The sequence below is a fragment of the Octopus sinensis genome, linkage group LG22, assembly GCF_006345805.1.
Source record: "Octopus sinensis linkage group LG22, ASM634580v1, whole genome shotgun sequence".
In the NCBI taxonomy this organism is placed as follows: domain Eukaryota; kingdom Metazoa; phylum Mollusca; class Cephalopoda; order Octopoda; family Octopodidae; genus Octopus; species Octopus sinensis.
Window position 1 is genome coordinate 20768960 of NC_043018.1, and position 14797 is coordinate 20783756.

A 14797-nucleotide genomic window follows, 5' to 3' on the forward strand; every position below is an offset into this window, starting at 1 on the left:
CCGTATCGTCTATTTGAATGTTTTGCATTCTTGTCCCATTTTATATATATTTCTTATATATATGTATGTATGTGTGGTGTGTGTGTGTATACATATAAACCAAATAACTCACTTTACCAAGGTTGAAAAACGATAGATGACAAATTCAAGGGAGATAATAACTCACCAATTCATCAATCAGGGGTCGTTCAGTTTCTGATACTGGAATCTGCTTTCTCTTACGAAGCCGGTGAAGGGTGTTCTCCCTAAAACAGATTTCAGAAATAAAAATATATAAATAAATAAATGGAATCTTATTTTTTGGAACACATACATATCTATATCTAAAATAATAAAGGTGCACATTTGAATATTAATTTGATTAATATCAATTTAAAACCAGTTGTCAAGTGATTGTGGGGGTGACAAACACAGATACAAACACACACATATATATATATATACGACAGGCTTCTTTCAGTTTCCGTCTACCAAATCCACTCACAAGGCTTTGGTTGGCCCGCGGCTATAGCAGAAGACTGACAAACACAGATACACACACACACATATACGACAGGCTTCCTGCACATAGCCATACCTGTGCCTAGGAATTGTGTAAAAACATTGCCGAACTATTTTGCGAATTGTAGAAATATAAACAAATTCTGACAGATAGATTTTAAGAATATCTTATTTTTGTTTGTTTTTGTTTTTGTTTTGTTTTTCCAGTTTCAGCTCTTGAGCTGTGGCCATGCTGGGGCACCGCCATTGTGGTGAAAGAGTACAGCAGGGATCACCACCACCCCCTGCCGGAGCCTCGTAGAGCTTTTAGGTGTTTTCGCTCAATAAACACACACAACGCCCGGTCTGAGAATCGAAACCGCGATCCTGCGACCGCGAGTCCGCTGCCCTAACCACTGGGCCATTGGTGGACCTCAGGTGAGAACCACTGATTTCAAGAAGAAGAAGAAGAAAAGCTTCCAAAACTTACCAAGCTACTTCTTTACCGGAATAAAACTCTGGATTGTCTGCAAGTGTGGAGAGATATTCATGACTGCAACTTTCCAACCAGTCAACTACAATCTAGATTACGAAAAGAAAGAATTCTTATTAACAAAGAAGCTATTAGTTTTTAATACAGACTTCTAATTTTCGACACAAGGCCTGTAATTTTAAAGGGTTAGGTCAATTGCACTGACCCCAGTGCTTATCATCATCATCGTTTAACATCCGTTCGCCATGCTAGCATGGGTTGGACGGTTCGACCGGGGATCTGGGAAGCCAGAAGGCTGCACCAGGCCCAATCTGATCTGGCAATGTTTCTACGGCTGGATGCCCTTCCTAAGGCCAACCACTCCGTGAGTGTAGTGGGTGCTTTTAATGTGCCAGGCAAACGGCCACGGTCGGATGGTGCTTTTTACGTGCCACCAGCATGGGGGCCAGGCGAGGCTGGCAATGGCCATGATTGGATGGTGCTTTTTACGAAAAGATGAAAGGCAAAGTCAATCTTGGCAGCATTTGAACTAAGAACGTCAAAAGCTGGAAGAAATAATACAAAGTATTTTGTCTGGGGCCGTAACAACTCTGCCAGCCTCTGGCTTTAATTCTAATTTCCAATGATGCTTTCTTGTTCACAATACAGATTGAAAAGTGGTAAACATCATTAACAGCATCCGTAAAACTGATTATGGAGGATGTACTTAGAGCTGCTTAAGATGTCCACCACACATCAGATTAAATGGTTAACATATAATCATCATTATTTGATGTCTATTGTTCATGCTGGTATGGGTTGGATGGTTTGACCAGAACTGAGGCGTCGAGCTGGCAGAAATGTTAGCACGCCGGGCGAAATGCGTAGCCGTATTTCGTCTGCCATTACGTTCTGAGTTCAAATTCCGCCGAGGCCGACTTTGGGGTCGATTAAATAAGTACCAGTTACGCACTGGGGTCAATATAATCGGCTTAATCCATTTGTCTGTCCTCTCTGTGTTTAGCCACTTGTGGGTAGTAAAGAAATAGGTTTGACCAGAACTAGAATGCTGGGGAGCTGCACCAGATTCCAGTCTGATTTGGCTTGGTTTCTACAGCTGGATGCCCTTCCTAACGCCAACCACTTTACAGAATGTGCTGGGTGCTTTTTACATAGCACCGCATGAGTGCTTTTATATGGCACCACAAAGGCACTTTTACGTGGAAACTGCCATGAGTGCCATAAATGGCACTAACATAGGCCTCTTAACATTCTGTATTAACCGTGGAATCATGGAAAAGTGGATGTTAAATGATGATAAAATATATAAATGTAATGCATTTGTGTCTGTGTGTGTGTGTGTATATAAAGCATTGTTTGCCCATAACATGACTAGACGTTGCAGCTTTTGCTTGAATGAAGTCTCCTCTATAGAAATGAAACAATATTCGATGCAGGGACGAAGGCTCTTGCTCTATATATATGCATAAAGTAGGGAAGATGTTTAACCAAGAGGAAGTCAAAATATTACTTGTGCTTCTCTGACACTGGAATCCTTCTTAAACAGACGAGACATCAGGTTGTATTCACTGGGATATTTGAGCTGGAAAAAAAAAAAAAAAATGAATTCTCGTTTATTAGCCACAAGGGCTAACAAAAATCAAATAAAACATACAAGGACAAAACACAGGACGAAAGTTACAAAAAGGGTTTTGTCCGTTTGAAAAGGGTCCGTGTAAAAATGCAAGATAACAACGAAAATTTAACAAGTAAAAACTCCCAATAGGGGGAGGCGCTTCGAAAGGGTACTCATGGAAAAACCCATAAAAGCCATGGGAGCCTGGTCAAAAGTGGGGTAGAGAGCCCCTTTCTCCTTTTACATTATCTTTTTTAATAAATAATAATAATGATGATAATAATCCTTTCTACAATAGATAGAAGGTCTGAAATTTTGTGGTTTTTGTGGGAGGGGACTAGTTGATTACATCAACCCCAGTGTTTCACTAGTACTTAATTTATTGACCCCACCGAAAGGATGAAAGGCAAAGTCGACCTTGGTGGAATTTGAACTCAGAACATAAAGATGGATGAAATACCGCTAAGCACTTCACTTGGTGTGCTGATGATTCTGCCAGCTCACCACCTTGATGATAATAATAATAATAATAATAATAATAATAATAATAATAATAATAATAATCATCACATGATTGATCAGACTATTGGATGTTGTTATACATCATTGGTCACAGTGCGCTTTGCACTGTTTTAGCTTTTGAACGATGCCACCCCACTAGTTAGGCAAACAGTCCAACATTCCCTTCAACTGGAAAGCAATTCCGTTGCAGGGTTACTGCATTTATAGCTGAGTGGACTGGAGCAACGTGAAATGAAGTGTTTTGCTCAAGAACACAATCTGCTACTCAATCTTGGAATTGAACCTACGACCACTAAATTGTGAGTGTAACACCCTAACCACTTGGCCATATGCTTCCACAATAATATATTTAAAGAATGAAAACAAAACCAACACTAATCCCTCAGCAATGAAGTTTAATACTTTACTAGAATTAATTACTGAACTAATTATACTTTTATCTGATTAATTACTAATTATATTTCCCATGAAAATTCTTACTCATGATATTAAAAATATTCTGTAAGACAATTCACAAGAGTTGATCTCTTCTTTCTACAATTGGAATTAGATGAAAACAGAACCTACTGTCATTGACTCTTCTCCATCCTGCTCCATTTGACTGTCTTCCAGGCGATTAATCAATAAAGAGATGAGAAGTTGCCACGTACAGCGCTCAGCATACAGAAGGTTGTAAACATCAAGCTTTTTATTGTATCTGAGAGAGAGAGAGAGAGAGATAAAGACACAAGAAATTTTTAAGTCGAGAGTGCAGCTCTTGAGTGGAAAGAAGTATTTATTTTACAAATATGTAATTCTTTCTCTTGAAGGAGAAGAAAAACCATCACCGTCATTGGTTTAACATCCATGTATTTTATAAATCAGTTGTGCATGTTTCTTGAATAATATCTGTTCCTGTCTAGCAGATACAGGGTAGACTCATATACACACATGCACAGATACATACATATACATATATATATATATATATATATATATATATATATACTGTGGGCTGGTGAACCAGATGGCTGCACCAGGCTCCAGTCTTGATCTGGCAGAGTTTCTACAGCGGAAGGGCATCCAGCTGTAGGGCAACACTGCTTGAAAACTGGTGTTGGTATGTCCCTGTAACTTAGAGGTTTGGCAAAAGAGACTGATAGAATAAGTACCAAGCTTCAAAAAAAAAAAAAAAAAAAAATTCGGGGTTGATTTGTTTGACTAAAAATTCTTCAAGGTAGTGCCCCAGCACGGCCGCAGTCAAATGACTGAAGCAAGTAAAAGCGAGAAGAACAAAAGCTACTTACTTGACTTGGTTCGGGGCAGCCCTCATGATAACCGTCTTGAGAAGTTGCAGATGTTCAGCACAGACAGCCTCGTACTGCTTCAACAAATCAAACAACTGTTGGGGTCGAATTGATTCCTTGAATGCTTGCTGGAACTCACTGTAGACTCCAGTACAGGCTAAACATAGCAAACAAGATGATGGTTAGATTAGACATAATTTTGCATAAATGATACAGTTTTAGTAATTATGTTATCTCTGGAAAGTGGCATTATTTATGAAGCCTATAAATAGACTCACCGGTTGTTGTTTGTCTATATTTCACTTCTCTTTCTTTTTCAAAACAACTCATGTTTATGTCCACCCAAAAGTTTTCTGCTATACCAGCCTCTAGCTTCCTTAAGAGATCATACATTTTTCAACACACACATCTATGTATATCATCATCATCATTTAACGTCCATATATAGATATATACATTTTTTTCTCTTCTCTCCAAATATTATATCTGGATCAAGGAATTTCCAAATATATATATATATATATACATACATGTATAGACACACACTATTGAGAAAAGTATAGATTGATGTAGTGTAAAAATACTTTTGGATACATAAACAAGCATCATTTTGAAAAAGAGAAGTGAAATGTAGACTAGCAATAACCACTGTGTTTGGCTTCATCAGTTCTCAAATATAACACAATTTGCTTTCACGCACAGTTTCAGATTCAAATACTTGCAAAAGGAATTCAAAATCAAAAGTTTTAGAATCTGTTAGGTAGAAACTGGCCGTTCTTCCCGCCACCAATTTAATCAACTTTCAAATTCAAAATATACAATGCTACAATATTATCTTAAGCTATATATTGATTTTAAACTGTTATCTTAATTTTATTTCAGACACAAATGAATACGGATCTTTTCGGTTTGAACGGCAGTTTTTCTAGCGGTGTCATATGAAATTGTCACCCATAATTATGACCCTAGTATCGATCTATTGCATTTCAATCTGTTTTAGGGTTAGGGGTGGGGGGAAGGGTATCTGTTTTTCTTCACAAATGTAAATAAACCCAATCTGTTTCTTAAACGAGGGACATATTCATACGGCACAGAATGGTTTTTACCTCAATACACATCACTGATTGGTTGAAATTGCAGAAATTGAAGAAAAAAAAACAGCAAATATCTTAGAAACTATAGAATTTTCTCAATAAAGCCAAGAGGAAAAGATGTTTTATAAACACATTCTACCGGTATAAGAAGTTTAAAATTTTTTAGTTACCTAGAAATTATGTTAAAAACTGCCGTTCAAACTGAAAAGATCCACGAATACTTCCACACACATGGATAAACCGTTCTCACTTCAACACTTCTGTTAACTGAATATCCCTTTGTAACAAAGAGGCGAGCTGGCAGAATTCTTAGCATTCCAGGCAAAACGCTTAGCAGCATTTCATCTGTCCTTATGCTCTGAGTTCAAATTCCGCTGAGGTCCACTTTACTTTCCATCCTCCATCAGGGGCTGGGTCAGGGCACAGCATGCATTTTCTATTGGAACGTTTTGTAAACCTATATAATGTGGACAGCCTTTCTTTTTTTTTGCCACATACTCTACTAGAAGAGGAGCTGAAATAAGTTCAACTTACCAGCAAGTTCTGGGTCATCTTGTAACAAGAGACCCAAATTAGTTGTCGTCACATCATCAAAGACTCCTTCCTGAAAACACATACAGAAACCTCACTTTTAACAGCAGTTGAGTTACAAAAGTACACAAGCACAAAAACAACATTAACCCTTTCTCTTATAGGCACACAGCCTGAAATTTGAGGGGAGAGGACTAATTGATTATATTGACCCCGTGCACGACTGGTAGCTATTTTATCAACCCTGAAAGGATGAATGGCAAAGTTGACCCCAGAATGTAAAGACAGATGAATGTAGCAAAGCTGGTGTTTGGAACGTAAATTAAAATGAGACTTTGATAGGTTTTAATTTAGGTCACTTTAAAACAGGAAGTTTGTATGATAGAAATCAGGGTGGGTTGGTAAGCTAAGAGTGAACCCTGCCCACTTGTAACTTACCAACCCAAAAAAGACAGATCAATACTAGGCTGAGAAATTTGCATGGAGTGGATGGTTCGACTGGGGTCTGGGAAGCCAGGAGGCTGCACCAGGCTTCAGTCTGATCTGGCAGTGTTTCTACAACTGGATGTCCTTCCTAATGCCAACCACTCCGCGAGTGTATTGGGTGCGTTTTATGTGCTACCGGCACAGGGGCCGAAGGAGGCTGGCAATGGCCACGATCGATTGGTGCTTTTTACGTGCCACTGGCATGGAAGCCAGTCAAGGTGGCACTGGCATCGGCCACATTCAGATGATGCTTTTTACGTGCCACCGGCACAGGGATCACAACTACAATTTCCATTTGATTTTCATTTTGATGTTGATGTACTTGACTCAATAGGTCTCCTTAAGCACAGCAGGTTGCCCTACGATCCAAAGTACTTTTGAATGGGCTGGAGCTGGTTATGCAAAATTGGTGTAGGATATAGCTGTGAACTCACTTTATTTGACGGGTCTTTGCAGTCACAGCATATCTCCAGAGGTCTTGGTCTTTCGTCATTGCCTCTGTGAGGCCTATTACATTTGAACGATAAATAATACTTACAGATGGAACCCAAACCAATCCCATTGCTATTTCTGAAGAAAGATTAGACTACCTTCAGGTAAGACACAAAGTTTCATCTTTGAGAAAGATGAGGGAGAGACAGAGAGAATGAGTGAGATATACAGTAACATGATGGTTGTTGGTAAAGAGATTGGGTAGAAAGAGCATGAATGAAGAGTGTCGGTGAGAGGGAGTAGAAGAAGGAGCAATGTGAAGGAAAGAGAGTGTAACAAAGACAGTTGGTGACAGGGAGACCTGACATAAATGTAATGGGTGGGAGAGACCCAAATATAAAGGTTAAGCATTGCAACCACCCAAACTACTATTATTGTCATGTTTATCTTTGTTTTACCTGTGCTTGCAATCTTAAAAAAGGATGACAATGATACAATCAAATACGAAGATACACAACTTACCATCAGAGATTGGTTTACAGGACTGTTTGCAGGGGGTAAGAACACGGACTCACTGAATGACTGCAGAAAAAGATATGAAATATAAAAGATTAAAGCAGTTCTATCTCTAGAAAAAAAAAAAAAAAATAAAAGGGTTTTAAAAAGTTTATAGTTTTGGGAACAGAAATGTTTTAACCCTTTAGCATTTAAACTGGCCCAAATATCAGTGCTGGTGCCACATAAAAAGCACCCAGTACACTCTATGGAGTGGTTGGCATTAGGAAGGACATCCAACCACAGAAACCATGTCAGAACAGAGAGTGGAACCTGGTGCAGACCCTGGCCTTACCAGCTCTGGTCAAACTGTCCAACCCATGCCAGCATGGAAAACAGACAAATGATGATGATGATAATGATTTCTTCCTCAGGCAAATGTTAAAGTTGTACTCTGAGTAAGGCTTATGGGACCTTGGGCATTACGGGAATGAGTAGAACAAAAGCTATCAAGAACAATTTAAAGGTTCCTGAGAAAGCATCTCGATGGTTCTGGTTGAAAAGAGATGATTGTAGGGGTCAGTAGAATGTTGCTTTGATACAGGCCTAGGCTTGATCAACCAAGGTCAGGTTGCCTTGACAAGGGGGAATGTTGTAAGAGGCGAAACAACCATTGAGCCCTGGATACAATGCTGATGATGGGTCCAAGTATTGCACCTGCAGATCTGTAGATGTATGTTGAACTCTTACCTTGTTTGTTGTTTTCCTCAAACTTGAGACGGGAAAGGGTGATGCCACACTGGTTGTAGAGAAACTCTTGCGGTTGACTAAATAAACATAATCACATTATTTTATAGCCATCAGTATCTTTGGAATAACTTATGTTTGGTTAAATTTATGCAAAATTACAAAAAATATCAAAATGTTTACACAGAGATGTTATAATGACAAGTAAAGAATCGGTGTGACTGTGTGGTTGAAGAACTTGCTTCCAAATCATGTGGTCTTAGGCTCAGTCCTACTGAGCAGCAATTTTGGGCAATTGTCTTGTACTATAACCCTGGACTGATCAAAGCTTTGTGAGTGGGTTTGATAAATGGATAGCACAATGATCCGGCAATGCCGGGTTATAGTGCTAGTACATGCATATATAGCTGCGTGCATGCGCACATACACGCGAGTACTGTCCAAATCTCCGACCAATCACATACAGCTAGCTGGCATTCAATTGGCATATCAAGTTTCAGGCAATTTGATTGGGTTTTGGATAGAAAATTCACAAGAAAAAATCACTTCTATTGATTTTTTAATGGCTTTGTGGGGTGACTGGGGAAATGTAAAGATGTGCACGACCACCCTTGGATGGTTTTGAATGACCATAGAAAGTGCGGGCCCTCTAACTGAAAAATTGTGGATTTGTATAAAGAACCCATGCTAGCATGGAAAGGGACGCTAAACGATGATGATGATGATGATGATGATGATGACACACATGCAGACATTTTGCCGTTTATATATATAGAGATTGTGCATGACCATGTCTTGGCAGCACACAATGGTTGTGAGTATCACCATGATACAAGCAAGGTTGCTCATTTTCAGTTGAGCTGAAGGGAAGTAAAACTCTGTTAGAAACATGTGAGAGTTGGCAACAGGAGGGGCCAGTCAGGGGCCACAGGCATCAGCCATGTTCAGATGTTGCTTTTTACATGCCACTGGCACAGGATCTAGTCAGGGAGCACTGGCATCGGCCACATTCCGATGGTGCCTTTTATGTGCCACCAGCATGGGAGCCAGTCAGGCGGACCTGGCATTGACTACGTTCAGATGGTGCTCTTTATGTGCCACCGGCATGGGAGCCAGTCAGGCGGACCTGGCATTGACCACGTTCAGATGGTGCTCTTTATGTGCCACCGGCATGGGAGTCAGTCATGGGGTACTGGCATCAACCATGTTCCGATGGTGCTTTTTATGTGCCACCGGCACAGGAGCCAGTCGGGGGGCACTGGCATTGACCACGTTCAGATGGTGCTCTTTATGTGCCACCGGCATGGGAGCAAATCATCAACCATATTCCGATGGTGCTTTTTATGTGCCACTGGCACAGAAGTCAGTCAGGTGAACCTGGCATCGACCACATTCCGATGGTGCTTTTTATGCGTCACCAGCATGGGAACCAGTCAGGAGGTACTTGCATCGACCATGTTTGGATGGTGCTTTTTACGTGCCACCGGCATGGGAGCCAGTCAGGCAGACCTGGCATCGACCACGTAAAGAATGGTGCTTTTTACATTCCACGGGCACGGGTGCCAGTCAGGGGTGTCTTTATCTAAAACAGTGGTTCTCAACTATTTTTTACCTATAGGCTCCTTTGATTACTCTTCTATTCTTGTGGACCCCCAAAGCTATCCAATGTGTAAAAAACTATTTTTATAGATGCTTCTTTCAAAATTCCTAATTTTGTTTTTCACACAATGACATGTTGAACTGTGTGAAATGTTAGAGAAAGAAAACCAAGCTGTTTCTGGCAATAATATAAACATTTAAATCAAAATGTTCCATGAACCCTTAAAATACTGCTGTGGACCACTAATTTACTATTTTTCTTGCGTGGACCCCAAATTCTTACACAGACACCCAGGGTTCATATGGACTCTGGTTGAGAATTACTGATGTAAAAGAACACATAAAAATTAATTTAAGAATTAACGATTTCTAAACTGAGAAAACAACAAAGAAAATTGGATATTTACATTGGGAGGTATTTGGACTTCGGAATGACTGAAACGATGAGTCTTGTGCTCCAATAGGAAGTCCCATGGCGTCATCTAACATCTGAATAGCTGAGATCAATTATTAAGGATAATATATAACAGGACACTGAAAGTTGTCTTGACGAGGAGTAAAAGGCACAAAATATCAGTTGTTGAAGTGGGAAAAATCATTAAAAAAAAAAAACATTGAATTACTGCCAGTTTAGAAGCAGATAAATCTAGAATAGAATAAAAATGTAGTTAAAAGAGTCAGCTACTTTAAAACAGCATATTAAATTTTATTTGGTCCCTTGATCTGTGAGAAATAGCTGCCAAACTTCACTACCATTTCAGAAAATAATTGACATAGATAATGTAGCCCCCCCCCCATACATATTGATATACATGCATATATTCATATACATTTATATAACTACAAATACATATGTTTATACATATATATACATACATACACACATATATATATATGTGTGTGTGTGTGTGTGCGTTGGGTTGGTGCATAATTATTGCCGCCTTTTTTTCAACAGATTTTATTCAACAAAAACATCTTTAAATGATGGTCTGCCAAGCAAATGGGAAGCGGTAATTGAAGTAGATGGTGAATATGCTCCAGAATAATCATTTAAAGATGTTTTTGTTACATGTAGTTATTGTTTTTGTTGAATAAAATTTGTTGAAAAAAAGCCACAATAATTAGGCACCAACCCAATATATATGTATACATATACATACATACATATATATATATATATTTCTTTATTGCCAACAGTGGGCTAAACACAGAGGGGACAAACAAGGACAGACAAGGGGATCAAGTCGATTATATCGACCGCAGTGCGTAACTGGTACTTATTTAATCGACCCCAAAAGGATGAAAGGCAAAGTCGACCTCGGCGGAATTTGAACTCAGAACGTAACGACAAGACATGCACACAAAGCTTAAATAAAAGATGGGATGGTCATGGTGAGAAATACCTTTGATCACAGGTTTGTTCAACCAAGGATGACCTGGGTTAAACAACATCACCGACAACTCAGGTAAATTCAATAATTCCATAACAGTATGGCTAATGAAGAACAATAAATGTCTCACCCATAAGCTTAACAAAACAGCTTCAGCATAATTATAACTCATGAATATATGGTTAGGGAATCAGTAGCTAAATGTCATAATCACTAAACGAAGGTGCTTCGTTTCTTTAATGCAAAAAGGATACATTTCTGGAGATTGACTCCAGATATTGGTTTTCTTAATAAAGACGATCTTTTAGGCGTCATGCTTTGTGAACTAAAACTGGAAAAGATAGAGAAAAACAAAATTATATATTATAATTAAATCACTGGGATTAATTGTTCAGATATGCTATTTAATTGATAAACAATAAGTTAAAGAGGTCATATTTGTAATGTATTGAAGTGCAGGCATGGTTGTGTGGTGAAGGAGTTCATTTCATAACCACACAGTTTTAGGTTCAATTCCACTATGATTCCGTTGTGTAGCATCTTGGTTAAGTGCCTTCAACTTAGACTCATAGCTGGTCTATGAAAAAAAAAAAAAAAAGGCCAGTTTCTTGGATTTTCCGGCAAATATATTTCCCTTAATACATACTCTTGCCAGCTGTGTGTACTGGAGCAACGTGAAATGAAGTGTTTGGTCCGAGACACAATGCATCACCTCATCCAGGAATTGAAACCACAATTTTACAATCATGAGTGCAACACCTTAACCACTAAGCCATGTGTCTCCACAGCAGCTGTTCTATACCACTGCTGCTGCTGCCACCACCTAGCTCCTGGGCAACTTAACTGGAACACGCTTCTATTGTAAGCATTCAAACCCCAGTGCTGAGGGAACTGAGATCTTTCTCTGATTCTCTGTTAGTCGAATCCTGTGAAATGGATTATGGTCGCTGTTCTTTCTTCTTCAACCGTTTGGCATTCACATTACTTGGTCAAAGGTAATTGCTTATTTATTCACATTGTTTTGAATTAATCATGCAGCCTCCCAGCTTGCTAGTCCTCAGTTAAACTGTCCGACTCATGCCAGTATGGAAAGCAGACGTTAAACGATGATGATGATGATATACATATTATATACATAATTTTTTGTTAAAAGCACCCAGCACACACTGTAAAGCATATCAGATATACATTCCTATCATCAACTGCCAAATGGAGATATTTCATATAGAGATATATACGAAATACAGTCAAACTTCTATCGAATTATGTGTGTGACAAGAATAAAAAATATATATCTTACCCTGACATTGCAAACCTTGAAAGGTCGCATAAAGAATCCTCATCAGACATATTTCTTAATTAGTTGATGGCGTTAGCAGAGGAATTGTCTGCTGTAGCAGAGAACCAAGAAAATGTTCAATATATCACTTCAGGAAACATTAATCATCATTTATAATAGAGTTGGCGAAGTAATTCTGAAATAACAATATAAAGAACATAAATAGTAATCAGAAAAGAAAAAAAAACCCAATAAAAACGTGATTATCAACAAAACTAGAAGTGTGGAGTTGAGAGTGAAATCTCTACCTTAAACTAATAGTTTAAAATGTTTACGTTTCATAAATTTAGAAGTTGGTAAGTAACTGCAGAAACCTTTGTCATAAAAATGAATCCCTAGATTATTGAATATGGGTTTAATCCCCTTATTAAACGTAATAAAATTTCAAATTGAACAAGACATTCCTTTCTACTATAGGCACAAGGCGTGAGATATTAAGGGAGGTTAGAAACTAATCACACCGACTTCAGTGTTGAACTGATGTTTGTCGAATCGGAAAGGAATGAAAGGCCAAGTCGACCACGATTGTACTTGAACGCAGAACGTTAAAGAGAAGAAATTTCGCTTAGCATTTTGTCCGGAGTGCCAACGATTCTGCCAGCTGGCCGTTTGACATTTGGGAAATAACTTCAAATATATGAAACCGTTCTGAAAGATGACAGATCGATATTTTGTGCAGGAGACAAATGGACAATGTTCCGGCTTTTTCTCAAATACATTAACGAACTATAATAGGGGGTCTGTACCATTATTGACTGATGACATAGAACATCGTTACTCAAACTTTTTGGAAACACGGTTTTATTCAAGAAAAATTTGCCACGGACAGTGGGATCACGAGCACAACAAAATACCTAAAGTGCATAATATATAATAAAAATATATTACTTATACAACACCTATGTTCACATACATAAAACAAGCCTTCTCGGGTTCAATTGTAGCGTAGTCAAGAAAATGGCTTGTTTTATGTATATGAACATATTTATAGCTACATAATACAAAAAACACATTGTAGCCTGCAATAGTCAACGAAATAGAAGATTTAAAGATTTATTCTTTCTTCTCTGCGGCCAGCTACTAAATGATCTGCGGCCTGGTTGGTGGTTGGGGACACTTTGTACAGAAGACAATAAACCCAAACACATCTTTTGGCATGTGAGTTCGGTAAATTCGAAAATAGTGAAATATTGAAAAATAAGGGATTCTCATGTCTTAGGTTGGTTTAGTGAAGCAAATGAAGGTGTGTGTTTCTTAAGAATAGGATCCCGTGCTTATTGTAGGATTCAAACTGTCGTTTTATTTCCCGCTGCATTCGAAACGTTTCAAAGAGAATCGCATTTATTTACCAAAGAAAAAGAAACTCGCACATGTTGAAGAAAGAAGAATAATAACAGCAACAACGAACGTAAACGCAAGGAGAAATAACAGATTTTTTTTTCCTCTTTTAAATAATTTCTGGGCAATCTTTCGTCTCTAGTAGACCTTTCCGTCGATTTCCGTAAAAAAATTTTTTTTTTTACATATGGGCTTGCGGGAACTTTTGAAGTAATGAGAGCGAAAGAGACTAAGAGAAAGCGATTGTATGACGAGGGAAGTTCTTTTGAAGTTACCGTGCATGGCAAGCATTGATGTACATGTGTGTGTGTGTGTGTGCGTGTGTGTGGGAGACAGACAGTATGTTGTGTAAGTGAAGTGCTTCTGTTAGTGTGTGTGAAGAGACAGAGTAATGTGTGAAAGAAAGAGATAACTGAAATTTTTTACTCGGTGTATGTGTATATGTTTGTATATTACTTCAAAAGTTCCCGCAAGCCCATATGTAAAAAAAAAAATATTTTTTTACGGAAATCGACGGAAAGGTCTACTAGAGACGAAAGATCGCCAATTTCTAAATATAAAACAGTAAAAATAGTTTAAACGAAATAAAAAGCTGCAGAAAAACACAAATCTTACCTAATTAAAATCGTTCAACAGAAGAACTTGGCGCTGAATAAAACGGTGTGGAATTTGTAGGCGGACTTCTAAACATTTGAATTAAAATATTTCAATAAGTCGTAAAACTATCTGAGAATTCAATTTATCAGTATAATAAGCATGGAAAAAACTTTTTATTTTTGCCCCACACGTTAAATTAATTAATTTTTCTGGTTTGAAAAGCATTTGCATTGCAGGAAGTATTTTAAAGGGGTATAACTTTTCCCTGTACACCGTTAAATTAAAAATTGGAAAGGTTTTTGCAAAAACGAAACGAATGCATTTTTATTTTTAAACGGCAAATTAAACTAAC

The 14797-nt window shown here is 38.3% G+C and overlaps 1 protein-coding gene across 1 annotated transcript in view; it reads right to left on the reverse strand.

The window, feature by feature from the left end:
• Positions 1-14633, reverse strand: part of LOC115223318 (nuclear pore complex protein Nup107) — a 38615-nt gene extending 23982 nt beyond the window's left edge. The window contains exons 1-12 of the mRNA XM_029793831.2: positions 14464-14633; positions 12472-12646; positions 11426-11502; positions 10188-10277; positions 8185-8261; positions 7462-7521; positions 6025-6094; positions 4397-4553; positions 3678-3807; positions 2484-2555; positions 971-1062; positions 167-245 (exon numbers count right to left, since the gene is read on the reverse strand). Of these exons, the coding sequence (XP_029649691.1) occupies positions 167-245; positions 971-1062; positions 2484-2555; positions 3678-3807; positions 4397-4553; positions 6025-6094; positions 7462-7521; positions 8185-8261; positions 10188-10277; positions 11426-11502; positions 12472-12521 (954 nt within the window). The 5' untranslated portion in view covers positions 12522-12646; positions 14464-14633. The remainder of the gene's footprint in view (positions 1-166; positions 246-970; positions 1063-2483; positions 2556-3677; positions 3808-4396; positions 4554-6024; positions 6095-7461; positions 7522-8184; positions 8262-10187; positions 10278-11425; positions 11503-12471; positions 12647-14463) is intronic.
• Between the last annotated feature and the right edge of the window lie 164 nt (positions 14634-14797).